The 16,044-nt window shown below is 45.3% G+C and overlaps 1 protein-coding gene, 1 long non-coding RNA gene and 1 other non-coding gene across 10 annotated transcripts in view; 2 read left to right on the forward strand and 1 right to left on the reverse strand.

Annotated features, from left to right (window-relative positions):
• The first annotated feature begins 946 nt into the window (after positions 1 to 946).
• LOC140911345 (uncharacterized) lies at positions 947 to 14,270 on the forward strand. Of its 6 annotated transcripts, none has more exons than XR_013635772.1 (5): positions 947 to 1,043; positions 3,662 to 3,774; positions 11,797 to 11,917; positions 12,239 to 12,315; positions 13,029 to 14,270. It is a non-coding gene; the product is annotated as an uncharacterized LOC140911345 (long non-coding RNA). The 6 variants fall into 6 exon arrangements; XR_013635773.1 differs by having other exon boundaries at positions 11,797 to 11,908; positions 13,029 to 14,269; XR_013635774.1 differs by having other exon boundaries at positions 947 to 1,208; positions 11,797 to 12,315; positions 13,029 to 14,269.
• Positions 4,670 to 4,808, forward strand: LOC140912185 (small nucleolar RNA SNORA47). Its single transcript, XR_012159262.1, has one exon. It is a non-coding gene; the product is annotated as a small nucleolar RNA SNORA47 (small nucleolar RNA).
• AGGF1 (angiogenic factor with G-patch and FHA domains 1) overlaps positions 14,190 to 16,044 on the reverse strand; it is a 39,211-nt gene continuing 37,356 nt past the window's right edge. For all 3 annotated transcript variants that reach the window (XM_073344179.2, XM_073344178.1, XM_073344177.1), the window contains exon 14: positions 14,190 to 15,362. In XM_073344179.2, coding sequence (XP_073200280.1) covers positions 15,162 to 15,362 — 201 coding nt within the window. In that variant the 3' untranslated portion in view covers positions 14,190 to 15,161. The remainder of the gene's footprint in view (positions 15,363 to 16,044) is intronic.

Consider the following 16,044-nt stretch of genomic DNA (forward strand, 5'->3'; position numbering starts at 1 on the left):
GCCACTGGGGTCCCTTTTCGACTGGGCATTCTGGTTGAAAACTGGACACCTGGCAACCCTAGCCTCCCTCCTGGGGCCCAGAGTGGGGCCGTGGATCCAGGGGGAACATGCGGAGAGGAGTAAGGGGGCTGAGACTGGGGCCAGGAGCAGAGCTGGGTGGTGCTCCATCCCTGCCCCCCATGGAGGCTGGCCTGGGCCCCAGCTGCACCCCTCCCAAATGTTCCCCCGTGCCCCCCAAGCGGGGCATGCCCCGCAGGGGACCTCTGTTCCTGAGGCTGCTTCTGTGTCTGCTCCTGCTATCTTCAGTTTCAATGAGGTCTTGAGCCCAGCTCTCTCGAGCCCCAGGCCAGCACCTGCTCCCATACAGCCACGCTTGGAGTTGCTTTATGCAGAGTTGATCTAGGCTGTGAAAGGTATTGACCAAAGATAATGAACTCGGGCACCTTCGCAAGCTTTTTCTTCAGCAGTACAACATTCCAAGTGACCGATGTGGAACAGCTGCGTGAGCCACTGCAGACCCCAACACGTCTGGGATGTGTAGACTTAAAAACTACCAACCCATTTTCTTAGAACATTTTACATCTTTAAACACCAAACCCTCCTCTACTTTTCTGCCAAGACCTGGGCTCGTGAGGCTCAGATTTTCCCGCAATAGTTGGGAGCCTGGCAAACATCACTCCAAGCACTAAGCGGGGAGAGACCCACAAACCCAGGTCTTGTCAGGTAGATGAAGGAGGAAGCGATTTTTGAAATATAAATGCATTTGAGATTTTTCAGCGCATGCCTGCTGTGCATGGGCCGTGGCTGGTTTGGAGACCTTACGCTGTTTGCAAAGCATTTACATGACGTGGGGAGCTCCCCTTTAGAGGTGCTGGTGTGGTCAGCACAAATCAGGAACTAAGCGTTGTGCCTTTAAGAGGCGCACAGCACGTGACGTGTCAGTTTGCTAAGCAAAAGAAAATGTCTCCAGGCGGCAGCTGCGGAGCACAGGGTGCCTGCCAGGTCTCTTCGCCCCCCGGGTTAGCTCAAGGCTGCCGGTGCAGGTCAGCGCTCCAGCCGTGCCGATGGGAGTTTGCAGAGCCCCGGGGCGGGCAAGGAGAGTGGAATGGGACCATGTGCAGAGTGCTGTGCTGTGGCCTGTGGGGAGTTCTGAAGTCCTGGCGGCAGCCTGCTCTGAGTTGCTTAGACCCGCCAGTGTTGTTAGCTAGGTTTGCACCAACGCCTTAAGTCGTTTGAACAATGTAAACTGAAGTCTGCTGTGCAGAAAGCAAGGGGCTGCAGCTCTGTAATTCCGCAAACCAGGAAGCGTTTCCACTCCCTTTCCGATTGGAGTTCACTGAGTTCAGAATCTTGTGCACTGCCAAGGGAGGGGACCTGCGGCCTGGTGGGATTAGGGAGATTTTTTTTGCAGATTGCAGCTGGATCCTGTTTTATTTGGGAATGGAGCAAATGAAATTTGTATAAGGACGCTGCTATATTCAACTCAGGACAAGAAAGCAGCTTTGGATCAACAACTTGCGCCAGTAACCCTCAAAAACTCGAAGTTTAGATGTTAAAATGTTAAAAAAAAACTCAGTTGGATTGTTTACAAGTGTATCTTAATATAGAGAATGGATTTAAGAGCTGAAATTTTCGAAGCCTCCTAACATCAATTTCAAGAGGAGGTATGGGGATTTTGCTGCACAGTTCCCTTTGAAGTTCATGGGAATTGTGAAGCTAAATTTCCTAGTCAGCTGTGAAAACTGCAACGAAGATTTGGGAAAACTGTTGCCACTGAGCAGCATTGCCAACTGCAAGCATTCAAAAGTCATGATTAGCTTAAAATCATGATTTTTTAAAAAAAGGGTTCCCCCCTCCCCATACCTTTTGGTATGTGACCTCTAGGGTTCACATCTTCAAGCTTTTATCTAGCATCATGAAGGCTAGAAATATATATATTAATGAAAGCCGAGATTCTAATGCGGGGTGGGCAATAATTTTCACAGGGGGGCCACTCCATTAATTTTGGTAAGTCATCACAGGCTGCACATTTCTACTATATTAATGGAGGGGAAGCGGGGTCTGGGAGGGAGTTTAGGTGCGGGAGGGAGTTTAGGTGCAGGAGGGAGCTCTGCGCTGGTGCAGAGCGTTGGGATGCAGGAGAGGGTTCTGACCTGGGGCAGGGGGTTGGGGTGCAGGAGGGGGTGCGAGGTGCAGGTTCTGGTCAGGAGGCACTTACCACAGGCGGCTCCCAGCCAGCAGCGCAGCAGGGCTCAGGCAGGCTGCCTGCCTGCATGCCCTGGCCCCACGTCGCTCCCGGAAGTGGCTGTGGCCGGCTGTTGCTGGCACATCTCTGTGCAACCCTTGCGGGGAGGGTGGGTCTCCGTGCGCTGCCTGTGCCCGCAAGCACCATCCCCGCAGCCATAGGCGCTGACTCCATGGGTGCTCTGGGGCTGGAACACCCACGGGGAAAAATTAGGGAGTGCTCTGCACCCACGGGCAGCCAAGCTCCCCGCCCCCTCACTTCACCTCCTCCCAGCGCGCCAAATCTCCACTCTTCCTTCCCTCCCAGCGCTTGCCACTGCCAAACAGCTGTAGCAAGCTCTAGGGGGGAGGAGCAGGAACGTGGCGCACTCAGGGGAGGAGGCAGGGCCTGGGTGGGGATTTGGGAAAGGAGTCGAATAGGGGCAGGGATGGGGTGGAGTTGGGAAAGGGGTTGGAATGGGGGCAGGGGCGGGGGGTCAAGCACTCACCAGTGCCAGAAGAAGTCGGTGCCTATGCCCGCAGCTCCCATTGGCCAGAAACTGTTTCTGGCCAATGGGAGCTGTGAGGATGGTGCTGGGGGCAGGGGCAATGAACTGAGCTGCCTTCCCCCCACCAGGGGCAGGCAGAAATGTGCTAGCAGCAGCCAGATGCTTCCAGGAGCGGCATGGGGCCACAGCTGGCAGGCAGCCTGCCTGAGCGCCCCGCGGGACTTTTAGTGGCTCGGACTCAGAGATTGTGAGGTGGCAGAGGAGGCTGCACAGAAATGTTAGAGGGGCTGGATCCAGCCCATAGGCTGTATTTTGCCCACTGCTGTTCTAGTGTAATCTCACCTGACCTCAGAAGCTGGAGCTCTAAAAATGCCAAATGCCATGGGACTGATGATAAAATTGTGAGAAGTGGCCAGTCTGTATAAATGCCCACTGACTACAACTTTAGCCCTTTGGGCTAATAATTCTTTGCTGGAAATGTACTGGTATTTCAGTTAGAACTGGTTTGGGTCATGTGATCATCTCAAGTGTAGAATGCTAGCACTCATCACAGCTGCCTTTTTGGAATAAATAAATGAAAATTTAGGGTCTGTTTCTGCTCCAGTGGAAATAGAGGGGAGTTTTCCAGTTGGCTTCAGCAGTACAGAATTGAACACCATGTTTGGGTTACTCTTTTTTTTAATATATATTTTACTTCCTTTTTATTCATTATTAGACTTGCATCCTAGTCTTGTTTGCTAAATAGCATTTTGTGCTCTTTGCTTACTTTCTACAATTTGGTTTTTACAGGCCTGAAGAGGCCTAAAAAGCTACAGAAAAGCCAAGAAATGCACCCCAAGTACTGTATTAAAATGAAACATTCCAAGAGACAGTATGTCTGGACAAAAAGGTATTTTTCGCTAACAATTCATTATCTGTTTATATTACAGAGGTGCCCAAAGGTCCATCAGGATTGAGGTACAATTGTATCAGGTGTTGTACAAAGCTGTTAGATGACAGGTCCTAGCTCCTTACACTTTAATTGGAAAACAAGATGCAACAAGTGAGTATTCACAAACACTAGGGGGGAAGGTGAAGATAACAGCAGTAGAACATGTAGTTACATAAGCAATCTATGTACACGACATAATAGTTCTAAACCAATATTTTATTTATTATATAAATCGGCACCCTTCACAGCCCTCTGTCTAGGTGCTTTGCTGAGCCTTCTTTGTTTGAAGAGACAGTTTCTGTCTGTCTCAGCATGTATTTGCACCAAAAATGTTGACCATAGGGAAACAAGAATGCAGAAATTTTGATTGCATGATCCTATTTGGCAATGTGAGGATATCATGTATACACATTCTTGTAACAGAAAATATATTGGTCTGCAACTTTCTACAATCATAGTTCATCCCCTCTTAAACAGATGCTCTACTCCCACATCTCATCCTGGTGTCAGTCTCTCTACTTTTTCAGCCATTAAGATCAGTCAGTAATGGGTATCTGATACAGCTGATTGGGGCAGCTGCCTGAATACATAGGGATTTGTATTCTGTGTTGTGTATGTGTCTTGGAAAAATGCTTTGCAAGTATACGACACTGCTGAGCCTTTTCTGAAATGCTAGTATGGATCCAAAAATACACAGAAGGGGGTGCTGTCCTGAGTTTCAAGTGAATAATGGTAGTGCTGTTAATTTCCTCCATCCTAGTTTTGTCTAATAGCTGTCTTCAGATATTTCCATATTCTTCAGTGTTACTCTTTCACTATTTTATGGCAGGCTTTAGAAAAAGCATTCTGACTGATGTGCAAAGTAATGCTTCCAGTGAAATTTATTGGTGCTCGGTATTCTTACTTGTCAGTTTTCATGCCTGGTGCTGGGGAAAAATAACTTATGTAACTGGTGATGATGAAATGGTATGGGTCTTCTTAACATTAGAAAGACCATCAATATTTATGGAGGACTGAGAAGGTAAGGCAGTTATATCCTGTACTGGTTCTTACTGGTTATAGCCTCCAAGATTAAAATAGTGCAAAAGCAACCCATGTTCCTCTCCTAAGTTGAGGGGAAACAATACTGCCTTTGCATATATGGCTTGCATAGCTGGATGACTGTTTTACTTGAGCTTAATTGGTTTGGAAAATATTCTTTATAGTGATAAGTTTAAGGGAGTAGATTCTCTAGCCAAGAGCCCTATTTAGCACTCTACTTAAGCCATAGTCCCATTCAATTCAGTGAATTATGACTAAGCACTGAATAGGGAACTAGATACAGTAGCCTGTTTAAACCAGTGGCTGTCCCCCTTTCAGGAGTCTGATTTGTTTTGTGTCTCCCAAGTTTCACCTCACTTAAACTACTTGCTTACAAAATCAGACAAATAGAGAAGTGTCACAGCATACTAGTACTGAAAAATTGATGACTCATTTTTACCATATAGTTATAAAATCAATTAGAATATAAATATTGTACTTACATTTCAGTGTACGGTATACAGAGTAGGGCTGTCAAGTGATTTAAAATATTAATTGCGATTAATCGAGCTGTTAAACAGTAATAGAATACCATTTACTTAATTTTTGATGTTTTCCACATTTTCAAATATATTGATTGTAATTACAATACAGAATACAAAGTGTACAGTGCTCGCTTTATATTTTTGATTAAATATTTGCACTGTAAAAACCAAAAATAGTATTTTTCAATTCACCTAATAAAAGTATCGTCGTGCAATCTCTTTATCATGAAAGTTGAACTTAAGAATTATGTACAAAAAATAACTGCACTCAACAATAAAACGAAGTAAAACTTTAGAGCCTACAAGTCCACTCAGTCCTACTTCTTGTTCAGCCAATTGCTCAGACAGACAAGTTTGGTTACATTTGCAGGAGATAAGACAGTTACCTTTTCTGTAACTGGTGTTCTTCAAGATGAGTTGCTCATGTCCATTCCATATTAGGTGTTTGTGCTCGCCATTGGGTGACCAGATGTCTCGATTTTTATAGGGACAGTCTTGATTTTTGGGTCTCTCTCGTATAGGCTCCTATTACCCCTCACCCCGTCACGATTTTTCCACACTTGCTGTCTGGTCACCCTAGCTCGCCACATGCACTGCCACTGGAAGTTTTTCCCTCAGCAGTATCCATAGGGGACTGACTCTGGCACCCCCTGGAGTGGCACCCGCATGGCGTGATATAAGGGGCGCTGCCAGCTCCCCCCACCCTCAGTTCCTTCTTGCAGGAAACTGACAGTGGGGAAGGAGGGCGGGTCATGGAATGGACATGAGCAACACAGCTCGAAGAACACCAGTTACCAGTCATGGCCATTTCATATTAGGTGACTCCAAAGCAGTACCCCTGAAGGTGGGTAGGAGTTCACGGATGTGTAGATTGCAACATAGCTCTGCCGAACCCAGTGTCATCCCTGGCCTGCTGAGTGATGGCATAATGAGCGGTAAATGTATGGACAGAGGACCATGTTGTGGCTTTACAGGGATGTGTGCCAGGAAGGCCACCAAAGATACCTGATCTCTCATCGAGTGGGCTCTGACAACTGGCGGCAGCAGAACCCCTGCCAGGTCGTAACAGGTCCTTATGCATGAGGTGATCCAACTGGAAATCCTCTGCGAGGACACTGGATGACCCATCATCTTATCCGCTGTAGCAATGAGGAGTTGAGTCAATTTACAGAAAGGCTTGGTATGTTCTAATTTAAAAGCCAAGGCCCTCCGGACGCTCAGTGCATGAAGATGCCTTTCACTGGTCTTGTGCGGTTTGGGACTGAACACCGGAAGGAAGATGTCCTGGTTCATATGGAAGGCGGAAACCACCTTTGGCAGGTAGGCTGGGTGGGGCCACAACTGGACCTTATCTTTGTAGAAGACCGTGTACGGCGGTTCTGAGGTCAAAGTTTTAATTTCCGAGACCCGTCTTGCTGACGTCACTGCCACCAGGAACGCAACCTTCCATGACAGATGGGAAAGGGAGCAGGAACGCAGTTGTTCAAAGGGCGGGCCAGTGAGCCTAGAGAGGACCAAGTTAAGATCCCACTGTGGGATGGGAGCCCACACCTGCGGAAAGAGTCTCTCCAGTCCTCTCAAGAATCTGACAGTCATGTCATGGAAGAACACCATCTGTCCTTGGATCGGCGGGTGAAAAGCAGAGTTGGCCACAAGATGCACTCTAATGGAAGTGTGTGCCAGGCCCTGGTTCCTCAAATGGAGCAGGTAGTCCAGGACAGCCTGTATGGAGGAACATGAGGGAGAGATGCCCCATTTGGACCCCCAGCAGGAAAACCTCGTCCACTTGGCCAGGTAAGTCAGGCTAGTTGCGGGCTTCCTACTTTCCAGGAGGACCTGTTGGAGTCCTTTTGAACAGGTCTGCTCCTCCAGGTTCAGCCACACAGCATCCATGCCGAGAGGTGGAGGGACGCAAGGTTGGGGTATAAGAGCCGACTGTGGTCCTGTGACAGCAGGTCCGGTCAGTTGGGCAGGGGCCAGGGTGGGGCCACTGACAGGCTCCTGAGCATGCTGAATCAATGCTGGCAAGACCATGCTGTGGCAATCATGATAACCTGCGCCTGGCCTCTCAATCTTTGCAAGGGTCCTGCTGATGAGCATAATCAGAGGAAATGCATAGATTAGGCTCCCTGACCATGACAGGAGGAAGGCATCAGAGAGAGAGCCCTGGCTCAGACCCTGTCGAGAACAAAACTCGTGGCATTTCCTGTTCTGTCTGGTAGCGAACAGGTCCACTTGGGGAGTTCCCCACCTTTGGAAGATCATGCAGGCTACCTCTGGATGGAGTGACCATTTGTGGCGAGAGGAGAAATCTCTGCTGAGCTAGTCTGCCAGTGTATTCCTTTTGCCAGGAAGGTGACAAGCTTCCAGGTGGATTTCGTGGCTGATGCAGAAGTCTCACAGAGCGCCTCCTGCCAGAGAGCTGACGAGTGCACTCCCCATTGCCTGTTGATGTAGAACATTAAGGCTGTGTTGTTCATCAGGACTCGTACCACCTTCCCTGACAGGTGGGGCAAAAAGACTCTGCATGCCAGCCGGACTGCTTGGAGCTCTTTGAGGTTTACTTGTAACCACACCTCCTCTGGGGACCACAGCCCGTGTCTGGAGGTTGCCGAGATGCGACCCCCCAGCCGAGGTCCGAGGCATCCAACGCCAACTTGATGGTGTAAGGAGGGTTGTTGAATGGAACCCCTTCAAGGACTGTCCACCATCAGCGAGGTGAGTATTACCTGGGGAATGGTAGCTACCTTTTCCAGGGGGGTCTCAGGACTGGGAATAGACCATCGCCAGCCATTGTTGCAGGGGCCGCATCTGGAGCCTGCTATGATGGACCACATAAGTGCACACTGCCATGTGGCCCAGCAGCCGCTGACAGACCCTGGCTGTAGTCAGAGGGAACGTGGAAACTTCCGTGACGAGGTTCACCATCATGTGGAACCTTTCCAGCGGCAGGAACACTCTGGCACAGGTAGAGTAGAGGACTGCGCCGATGAACTCTGTCCTCTGCACTGGCACTAATGTTGACTTTGTCATTCACCAGTAGGCTCAGAGAGTGGCATGTGGCTTGAAGCACTGCAACATCCCTTTGGACTTGAGACCTGGAACTGCCCTTGACAAGCCAGTCGTCAAGGTACGAGTAGATCTGGATACCCCGGCGCATGAGGTAAGCCACTACCACCGCCATGCATGTGATAAACACCCTTGGTGCTGTTGCCAGGCAGAATGGGAGGACCATAAACTGGTAGTGGTGGGGCCCCATCGTAAACCAGAAGAAGCGTCTGTGTCCTTGAAAGATCGCTATGTAGAGGTATGCATCCTTCAAGTCAAGGGCGGCATACCAACCTCCCGGATCCAGGGAGGTGATAATAGAAGCCAGAGAGACCATGCGGAACTTTAGCTTCTGTAGGTACTTGTTGAGGTCTCGCAGGTCCAGGATGGGCTGTAGACCGCCCTTGGTCTTTAGGATTAAAAAAGTACCAGGAATAGAACCCCTTGTTCCTGTACTTGAGAGGAACTTCTTCCACCGCATCCAGCTGTAGTAACCCCTTTACCTTCTGCATGAGGAGACTCTTATGAGAGGGGTCCCTGAAGAGGGACGGGGAAGATGGGTGGGAAGGGGGGTAGAAAGGAACTGGAGAGTATAACCCTGTTCCACTGTGGTGAGGACCCAGTGGTACGAAGTTATAGCAGTCCAAGCTGGGAGGAAAGGTGGTTGGAAAACACTGGGAAAGGTGGATCCGGGGAATAGTCTGGTAGGTCACCCTTGGGCATACTCTCGAAATGACCGTTTGGCCGCCTTCTTATTACGGGTTGAGCCCGACTGGGCAGAGGGTGGAGGTGGGTGGTTCGGGCGGCGCTTGTAGCCCTTGGCTTGTTTATGGGCCTTGTCCTGCTGAGGCTGGCTCCCCTGACCCTGAGGTTGCTGCAGTTTGAACCGCTTACGCGTCAGGGCTGGGACATAGACACCCAGGGTTTTCAGGGTGGTGTGGGAGTCCTTGAGGCTATGCAACTTGCTGTCTGTTTGCTCCGCAGATAGGGCCCTGCCATTGAAGGGCAGGTCCTGCAATGACTTCTGGGCCTCTGTGGACAACCCAGAGGAGTAGCCAAGAGACTCGCCGAATGCAAATAGCGGAAGCCATGGTGCAGGCAGCAGCATCAGCACCATCCAGTGCTGCCTGGAGGGCCGCCCTGGCCGCAGTCGTGCCCTCATCGAGGATTGCTCGGAACTCCTTCTTGGGAAGCCTGAGGGAGTGACCCTTTGAACTTGGCTATGGCTTGCCACCTATTGAAATCATATTGGCTAAGGAGGGCTTGATGGTGAGCTACTTTCAGCTGAAGGCTGGAAGACGAATAAACCTTTTGCCCAAAAAGATCCAGCCTCCTTGAGTCTTTATTTTTGGGGGTGGCCCTAGGTTGTCCCTGCCTCTTCTTGTTGTTCACCACCTCAACCACAAGAGAATTGGGGGCTGGGTGGGAGTATAGGTACCATGCCCTTTAGTTGGCATAAAGTACTTACGTTTGGCCCTTTTAGAGACAGGGCCAGGGAAGAGGGTGTCTGCCACAGGGCATTAGTGATTTTTGGAGACCCCTTCATGAAGGGGTAGGGCCTAGGACATAGGACATCAGAGTCCGAGGGCTCTTCCAATTCCTCTGCCTGAAGCTCCAGGTTAGAAGAGACCCTCTTCAAAAGTTCCTGGTGCACCTTGGCACCTTCCTGAGGAACAAGGAGAGTGGGCCCCGTGGTAGCCTCGTCTGGCAACAACAAGGATGATGCTGCGGGAACCTCCATGTCCATTGGTGGTCCAGCAGTTCGCTTCCCTGGGTCCTCCTGGCCCCGTGAGGTTTTACCCCCTGAAGCCTCAAGCACCAGAGGGGGACGGGATACTGAGGCCCCTGGCCTCTGAGGCTCCCGACACAGATCGGGCAGCCTGGGAATGTTGGGTGAACCCCCTGGGGTGCCAGCTGCTGCCCTTGGGGCTATGGGGCAGGTTTCAGTGCTGATAATGTAGTTGGCACCACCAGTACTGGGACTTGTCCTGCAGTCAGGGAACCTCACTTTGAGCCAGAGCTACCCCAGAGGGTCTGCCCCATTCCACCAGCGAGGTATGCCTTGAGTCCCTCGATCAGTGCCCCTGGTGCAGGGATCAAAGAAAGCTCAGCTTCTTATTTACAAATCACCTGAAAGTGAGAACAGGTGTTTGGATTGCACTGTTGTAGCTGACATTGCAAGATATTTAGCATATCTGGCATGTAAACATTCACATGCCCCTTCATGCTTCGGCCACCATTCCAGAGGTCATACTTCCGTGCTGATGACGCTCGTTTAAAAAAAAAAAGTGTTTATTAAATTTGTGATTGAACTCCTTGGGAGAGATTGTGTCTCCTGTTCTGTTTTACCCACATTCTGCCATATATTTCATGTTATAGCAGTCTCAGATGATGACCCAGCACATATTTGTTTTAAAAAACATTTTCACTGCAGATTTGACACAAAACAAAGGTACCACTGTGAGATTTCTAAAGATAGCTACAGCACTCAATCCAAAATCTGAGAGGGACAAGGTGTGGAGTATGCTTTCAGAAGTCTTAAAAGAGCAACACTCTGGATGCAGAAACTACAGAACCCAAACCACCAAAAAGGAAAATCAACCTTCTGCTGGTGGCATCTAACTCAGATGTTGAAAATGAACATTTTGGTCTGTGCTACTTTGGATTGTTATTGAGCAGAACCCACCATCAGCCTGGACACGTGTCCCCTGGAATAGTGTTTGAAGCATGAAGGGACACATGAATCTTTAGCACATCTGGCACGTAAATATCTTGCGACGCTGGCTAAAACAGTGCCAAGAGAACATCTATTCTCACTTTCAGACGACACTCTAAACAAGAAGAGGGCAGCATTATCTCCTGTAAATGTAAAAAAACTTGTTTGAGCGATTGGCTGAACAAGAAGTAGGACTGAGTGGACTTGTAGGCTCTAAAGTTTTACATTGTTTTGTTTTTGAGAGCAGTTATGTAACAAATCTATTTGTAAATTGCACTTTCATGATAGAGATTGCACTACAGTACTTGTATGAGGTAAATTGAAAAATACTATGTCATTTTTACAGTGCTATATTTAATCAAAAATATAAAGTGAGCACTGTACACTTTGTATTCTGTGTTGTAATTGAAATCAATATATTTGAAAATGTAGAAACATCAAAACATATTTAATACATTTCAATTGGTATTCTATTGTTTAACTGTTCAATTAAACTGATTAATAAAGACTATTTTTAATCATGATTAATTTTGAGTTAATCATGTTAGTTAACTGTAATTGACAGCGCTCATACAGAGCAATATAAACAAGTCATTTCTATATGAATTTCTAGTTCGTACTGACTTCGCTAATGCTTTTTATGTAGCCTGTTGTAAAACTTGGCAAATAACTAGATGAGCTGATGTACTGTACCCCACTAGGTACCCTCAGGGGTACATCTACGCCAGTTGAGACCCACTTAGACAAAGATGGTTATTTAACACAGCCTATTTCTATCTGCTATTGCTCTTCTCCAAATATGAGAGTAATACTCCAACAAGTTCTTATGAAAACTCAGACTCTGGAATCTGTGAAACCTACATTGACTTATTCAACTGACATTTTTGAAAATTATCTTTAAAGTGCTGGAGACAAGGTGAGTGAGGTAATAATCTTTTATTGGAACAGCTTCTGCTGGTGGGAGGGATAGGCTTTTGAGCTTCACAGTGCTCTTCTTCAGGTCTGGGGAAGGTAACCAGCACGTCTGAGCTAAATACCAGTTGGGACTATTAAGCATATGGGGCAGAAGAGGAGGGAAGAGCACACCTGCTGTAAGACAACTTAACATGGAGTGGGCAATTAAGGGTTAGCAGGCCGTAGGATGTTACAGATTGTCATAATGAGCCATAAAACCAGTGTGTCTGTTTAGTAATGGTCCATGGTAATGTCTAGCAGAATTATTAAGTTTCCAAACTTGTCTTTGAAGGTGTTGTGCAAGTTTCCTTTGAGGACAAAGAGGTTGCATGCAGTGTGATGGTCACTTAATGAAAAACGTTCACCCAGGTATGAGTATCTTATTTTTCTGTCAGGTTTCAGAGTAACAGCCGTGTTAGTCTGTATTCGCAAAAAGAAAAGGGGTACTTGTGGCACCTTAGAGAGAAGTGAGCTGTAGCTCACGAAAGCTTATGTTCAAATAAATTGGTTATTCTCTAAGGTGCCACAAGTACTCCTTTTTTTTATTTTTCTGTGCGTTCATTCAGTACTTGAAAATGATGATCCATTATAGAAAAAATGGACAGTTACACAATACTGTTAGATATGTTTTCATGGTCATATCTTTACGCACAACTCTTCTCCCGAACGAGGAGTAGAGAGAAAGCTATTACTCTGTAAAATTGCATTTAACTCAAATAGCTTTTAGTCAATTTGAACGCTCTTTGAAGAATTTTTGACTTGTACAATCAAAGCAAACTGTGGGACACCTATTAAATATCTACAAAATATTGGCAGTGCAGCAGTTCTTAAAACTGTAGTAACTAATACTTAAGATTTAGGTTCTAACAAACTTTTGGAAAGGCAATCCAAGAGGGAAAACTAATGCTTCTATTGCAACTGAATACTTAAGTTACCCTACTGTCTTTTCACAGTAAATCTGACTAGTCTTTGCAATGGTACCCAGAACTTGATATTAAATATTAAATCAGATACTTCTGTCAAGACTCTAGATTTGCAAGAATGCTGCATTGTCTTTCATTTGTTCTTTCCGCCCACTATAGTTCTCTTTCCTTTACCAAGCTATGAGGCTTCACATATACTACCTTCCTCCTCATCCCCTGGAGGCAGGGGGTGAGAGAAAATGTGAGAAAATGTTACCTGATGCCAGAAGAAACAGGCAAATAAAAGGCAGTGCTGTATTCATCTCAGCTTTGACAGAGGACAACTGTAGGATCAGATACCAAAGGAAAAATTTTCAAGGGGCCTTTGAAGTGGACAAGCACACCTGTTTGTGGACATAACTCATTGAACATGATTGTATGCTTGAACCACTGATCTGAAAAGTAAATATTTGCTAGCAGCAGAGAAATATAGTATCTGTAATTCCTTAGTTGTGGTGGTGCAGGTTCACCCGGTTCTTATTGCATATGCATGGGCAAGCATACATTTTTATTTTCAAGGAAAATACTTTCCTCATGTAAGATCAAAATCTCTTAAATATTTTTACAAAATCTTGTTGCATTTTTCCAGTTGTTTTTTTTTTTTTGGTACTTGGAGAACTAAGCTTCCCCCTTAACTATAACAAAAGGTTAAGAATGTCTTGGAATACAAGTCACGCTTCTGGAGCTACGCCTTCAGAAATGACTCTGTTAATTTGTTATTGTGGAATGGTCTTAAAAGAAAATGTTAGCACTAAACTGTATTGGTAATTGTGATATCTTCAGTTTACCTGTAGATTTATATTATATTGTGTACAAAGACTAATTTTAATATTTTGATTTCTTCAAAGATAGTTTAATACAAAATTGAACAGTGTTGCTATAGCCATTCTAAGCACTTCTAGACATAACTGTTTAAAATACTACCTTTGGGCAAGGCATTTTTCAGTAGCTGCTTTCAGATTATTAAACAAAGGCTTTAAACTACAACATTAAATAGTAATCAAAGCATTGTTATTTCTTATTACACTCTCCGATGACTCTGATAAGAAATGCTAAGAAGAATGACTGGCAGCTGTTCTGGCCTCAGCAGTCTGCTTGCAGTTGGACAGTTTAATCCTGGTAAACTAGGTGGATTTTATGCCTGCTTACTGGTCTCCTTTCCTGTGACAGCAATATCAGGTCCCTTTAACCTGAATGGAGAGATATTAGGAAAGTGTCCTAATTTTAAAGGAGAACCCCCACATCCAACATACTCATAAGTTAATGTCAAGAATCACACAATTTAAATTGACAATATTTCATTTATTGTGTTTAAGAACATTCAATAAATATCAAGTTTTCAGTTTCAGATTTTCAATCCTTGTGCACGGAAAGTCTGATTTTTTTCCCCCCTGGCATAAACTCCATTGCCAGCAATGGGTGTATCAGAACAGCCAGCCTGAAGAGGCTAATAAATACTTTAATACTCCTAGATAGTGGGTTTCTGAGCATACCCCTTCTAAATGGTATGTTACAGATTCACTCACAAATTCTTCACAGAAGAAAATAAGACTTTACTACAAACTGTCCTCTGAATATTATTCTTTTACTAACAGTGGACATTTATTTCATGGAGCACAGTATTTAGAAATACAAAGTAGACATGGATTGTTAAAAATATCAGGAATTTAATTTCATATATGAAGAGTAAATTGAGATGCATGTGATCAGTACTGAATTGTATGAATTTAGTTGTAATGTACCTCTTGCTAAGTTTCACAGCAATTTGGACCAAATGTTCACAAGAGAGGAAAAGGCAACATTTAAAAATCCCTTGCCTTGTTTTGTGGGTTTTTTGCTGGTTAGAACATTAAAAAAATAATCTTCATAAGTTTGGAAAAACAGTTTAAAAGCAAATCAGAAAATAGTTTTAATTTCAGTGGGCTATTGTGTTAAAAATATTTAAAGAAAATTCCTTACCTTAACAAGCATCACATTCAAGTACTTCCATTTGAACATCTTTCTAAACAAAACTGGCATCAGTCTGATTTATTCACTGCTTACTTATTTAAAAGTGTGTTTAACTATAGTCTTATTTGGTTTACACTAGTGTTCACACCTTTTTTTAATCTTAATATACATCTCTGAATCTTGAAGAGATTCTTCACAGAGGTATATTATTTATTACCCAACTTCTAGTTTAGCAAAAAATAAAAAAAACCTCTCACCCACTCTTTATATACATGAATTGTCCTGCTCTGGGACTGAGTATTTTCATTCTGCTGTCCCTCTAACCCAAGGCATAACTTTGGGTGCATCTTTCTGTGTTTTAGCTTCCTGGAAACTTTCAGCAAACCGCTCTCTTGCTTTATCCCAGTTCTTTTTGTTCTTGCTTTTGATGATCTGAACATCTTCAACGGAAGCTGGTCTACTTGTACCCAAGCCTGCATGCATCTTGTGTATCTGAAGCTGGATCTGTCAAACACATTGAAAAGTGCTATGGATTCCATATTACAAATACTTCAATATTACTGTACACCTATCAAGCTCTGCAACATTTAAAAACCTGCTATGTTCTGACTTAACAATAAAATACCCAAATCATGAACACTGATTTCATGTTGATAAAAGCCTGCTACTCACCCAATTCATTTTAGAGGTGATCTGCCCCCAAAACAAAAACCCAAACCCTGAACTTCTTAGATGCTGAACAATCTAAACAAATGTAAGAGGATGTTTTAGCATGTATGCAACTAGCGTATTTTTTAAATGTGAGGTGCAGTCCACCCTCTACATTTCCATGCAAGTGCCAGATTCTCATTCCATAATATAGCACCTACCACTCTAAAATCCAAACCCCATATTTATTTCCCCAGTCTGCATTCTTCCATGGCAACCCAAAACTGGAAGGGTGCAAAGGTGGCTTAAAACCACCTTAGCCCTTTTCTACTCCTCTGCTGGTTGCAAGTTCTGTGCTATGCCACTGTGGGGCACAGCAGAGGATCTTACCCAAATATTTGCATGCTCCCTATAAAAGGGAGAACAAAAAGGAAATTTCTTCTGTCTTCCTCTAGGTTTTGTTTGAAGCATTAAGATAGCTTATCCGTAGTTCAGTTATCTGTACCCCAGCCCCAACCTCAATTTCCTAACAACCAAC

This window comes from Lepidochelys kempii, chromosome 5, assembly GCF_965140285.1.
Source record: "Lepidochelys kempii isolate rLepKem1 chromosome 5, rLepKem1.hap1, whole genome shotgun sequence".
NCBI classification, from domain to species: domain Eukaryota; kingdom Metazoa; phylum Chordata; order Testudines; family Cheloniidae; genus Lepidochelys; species Lepidochelys kempii.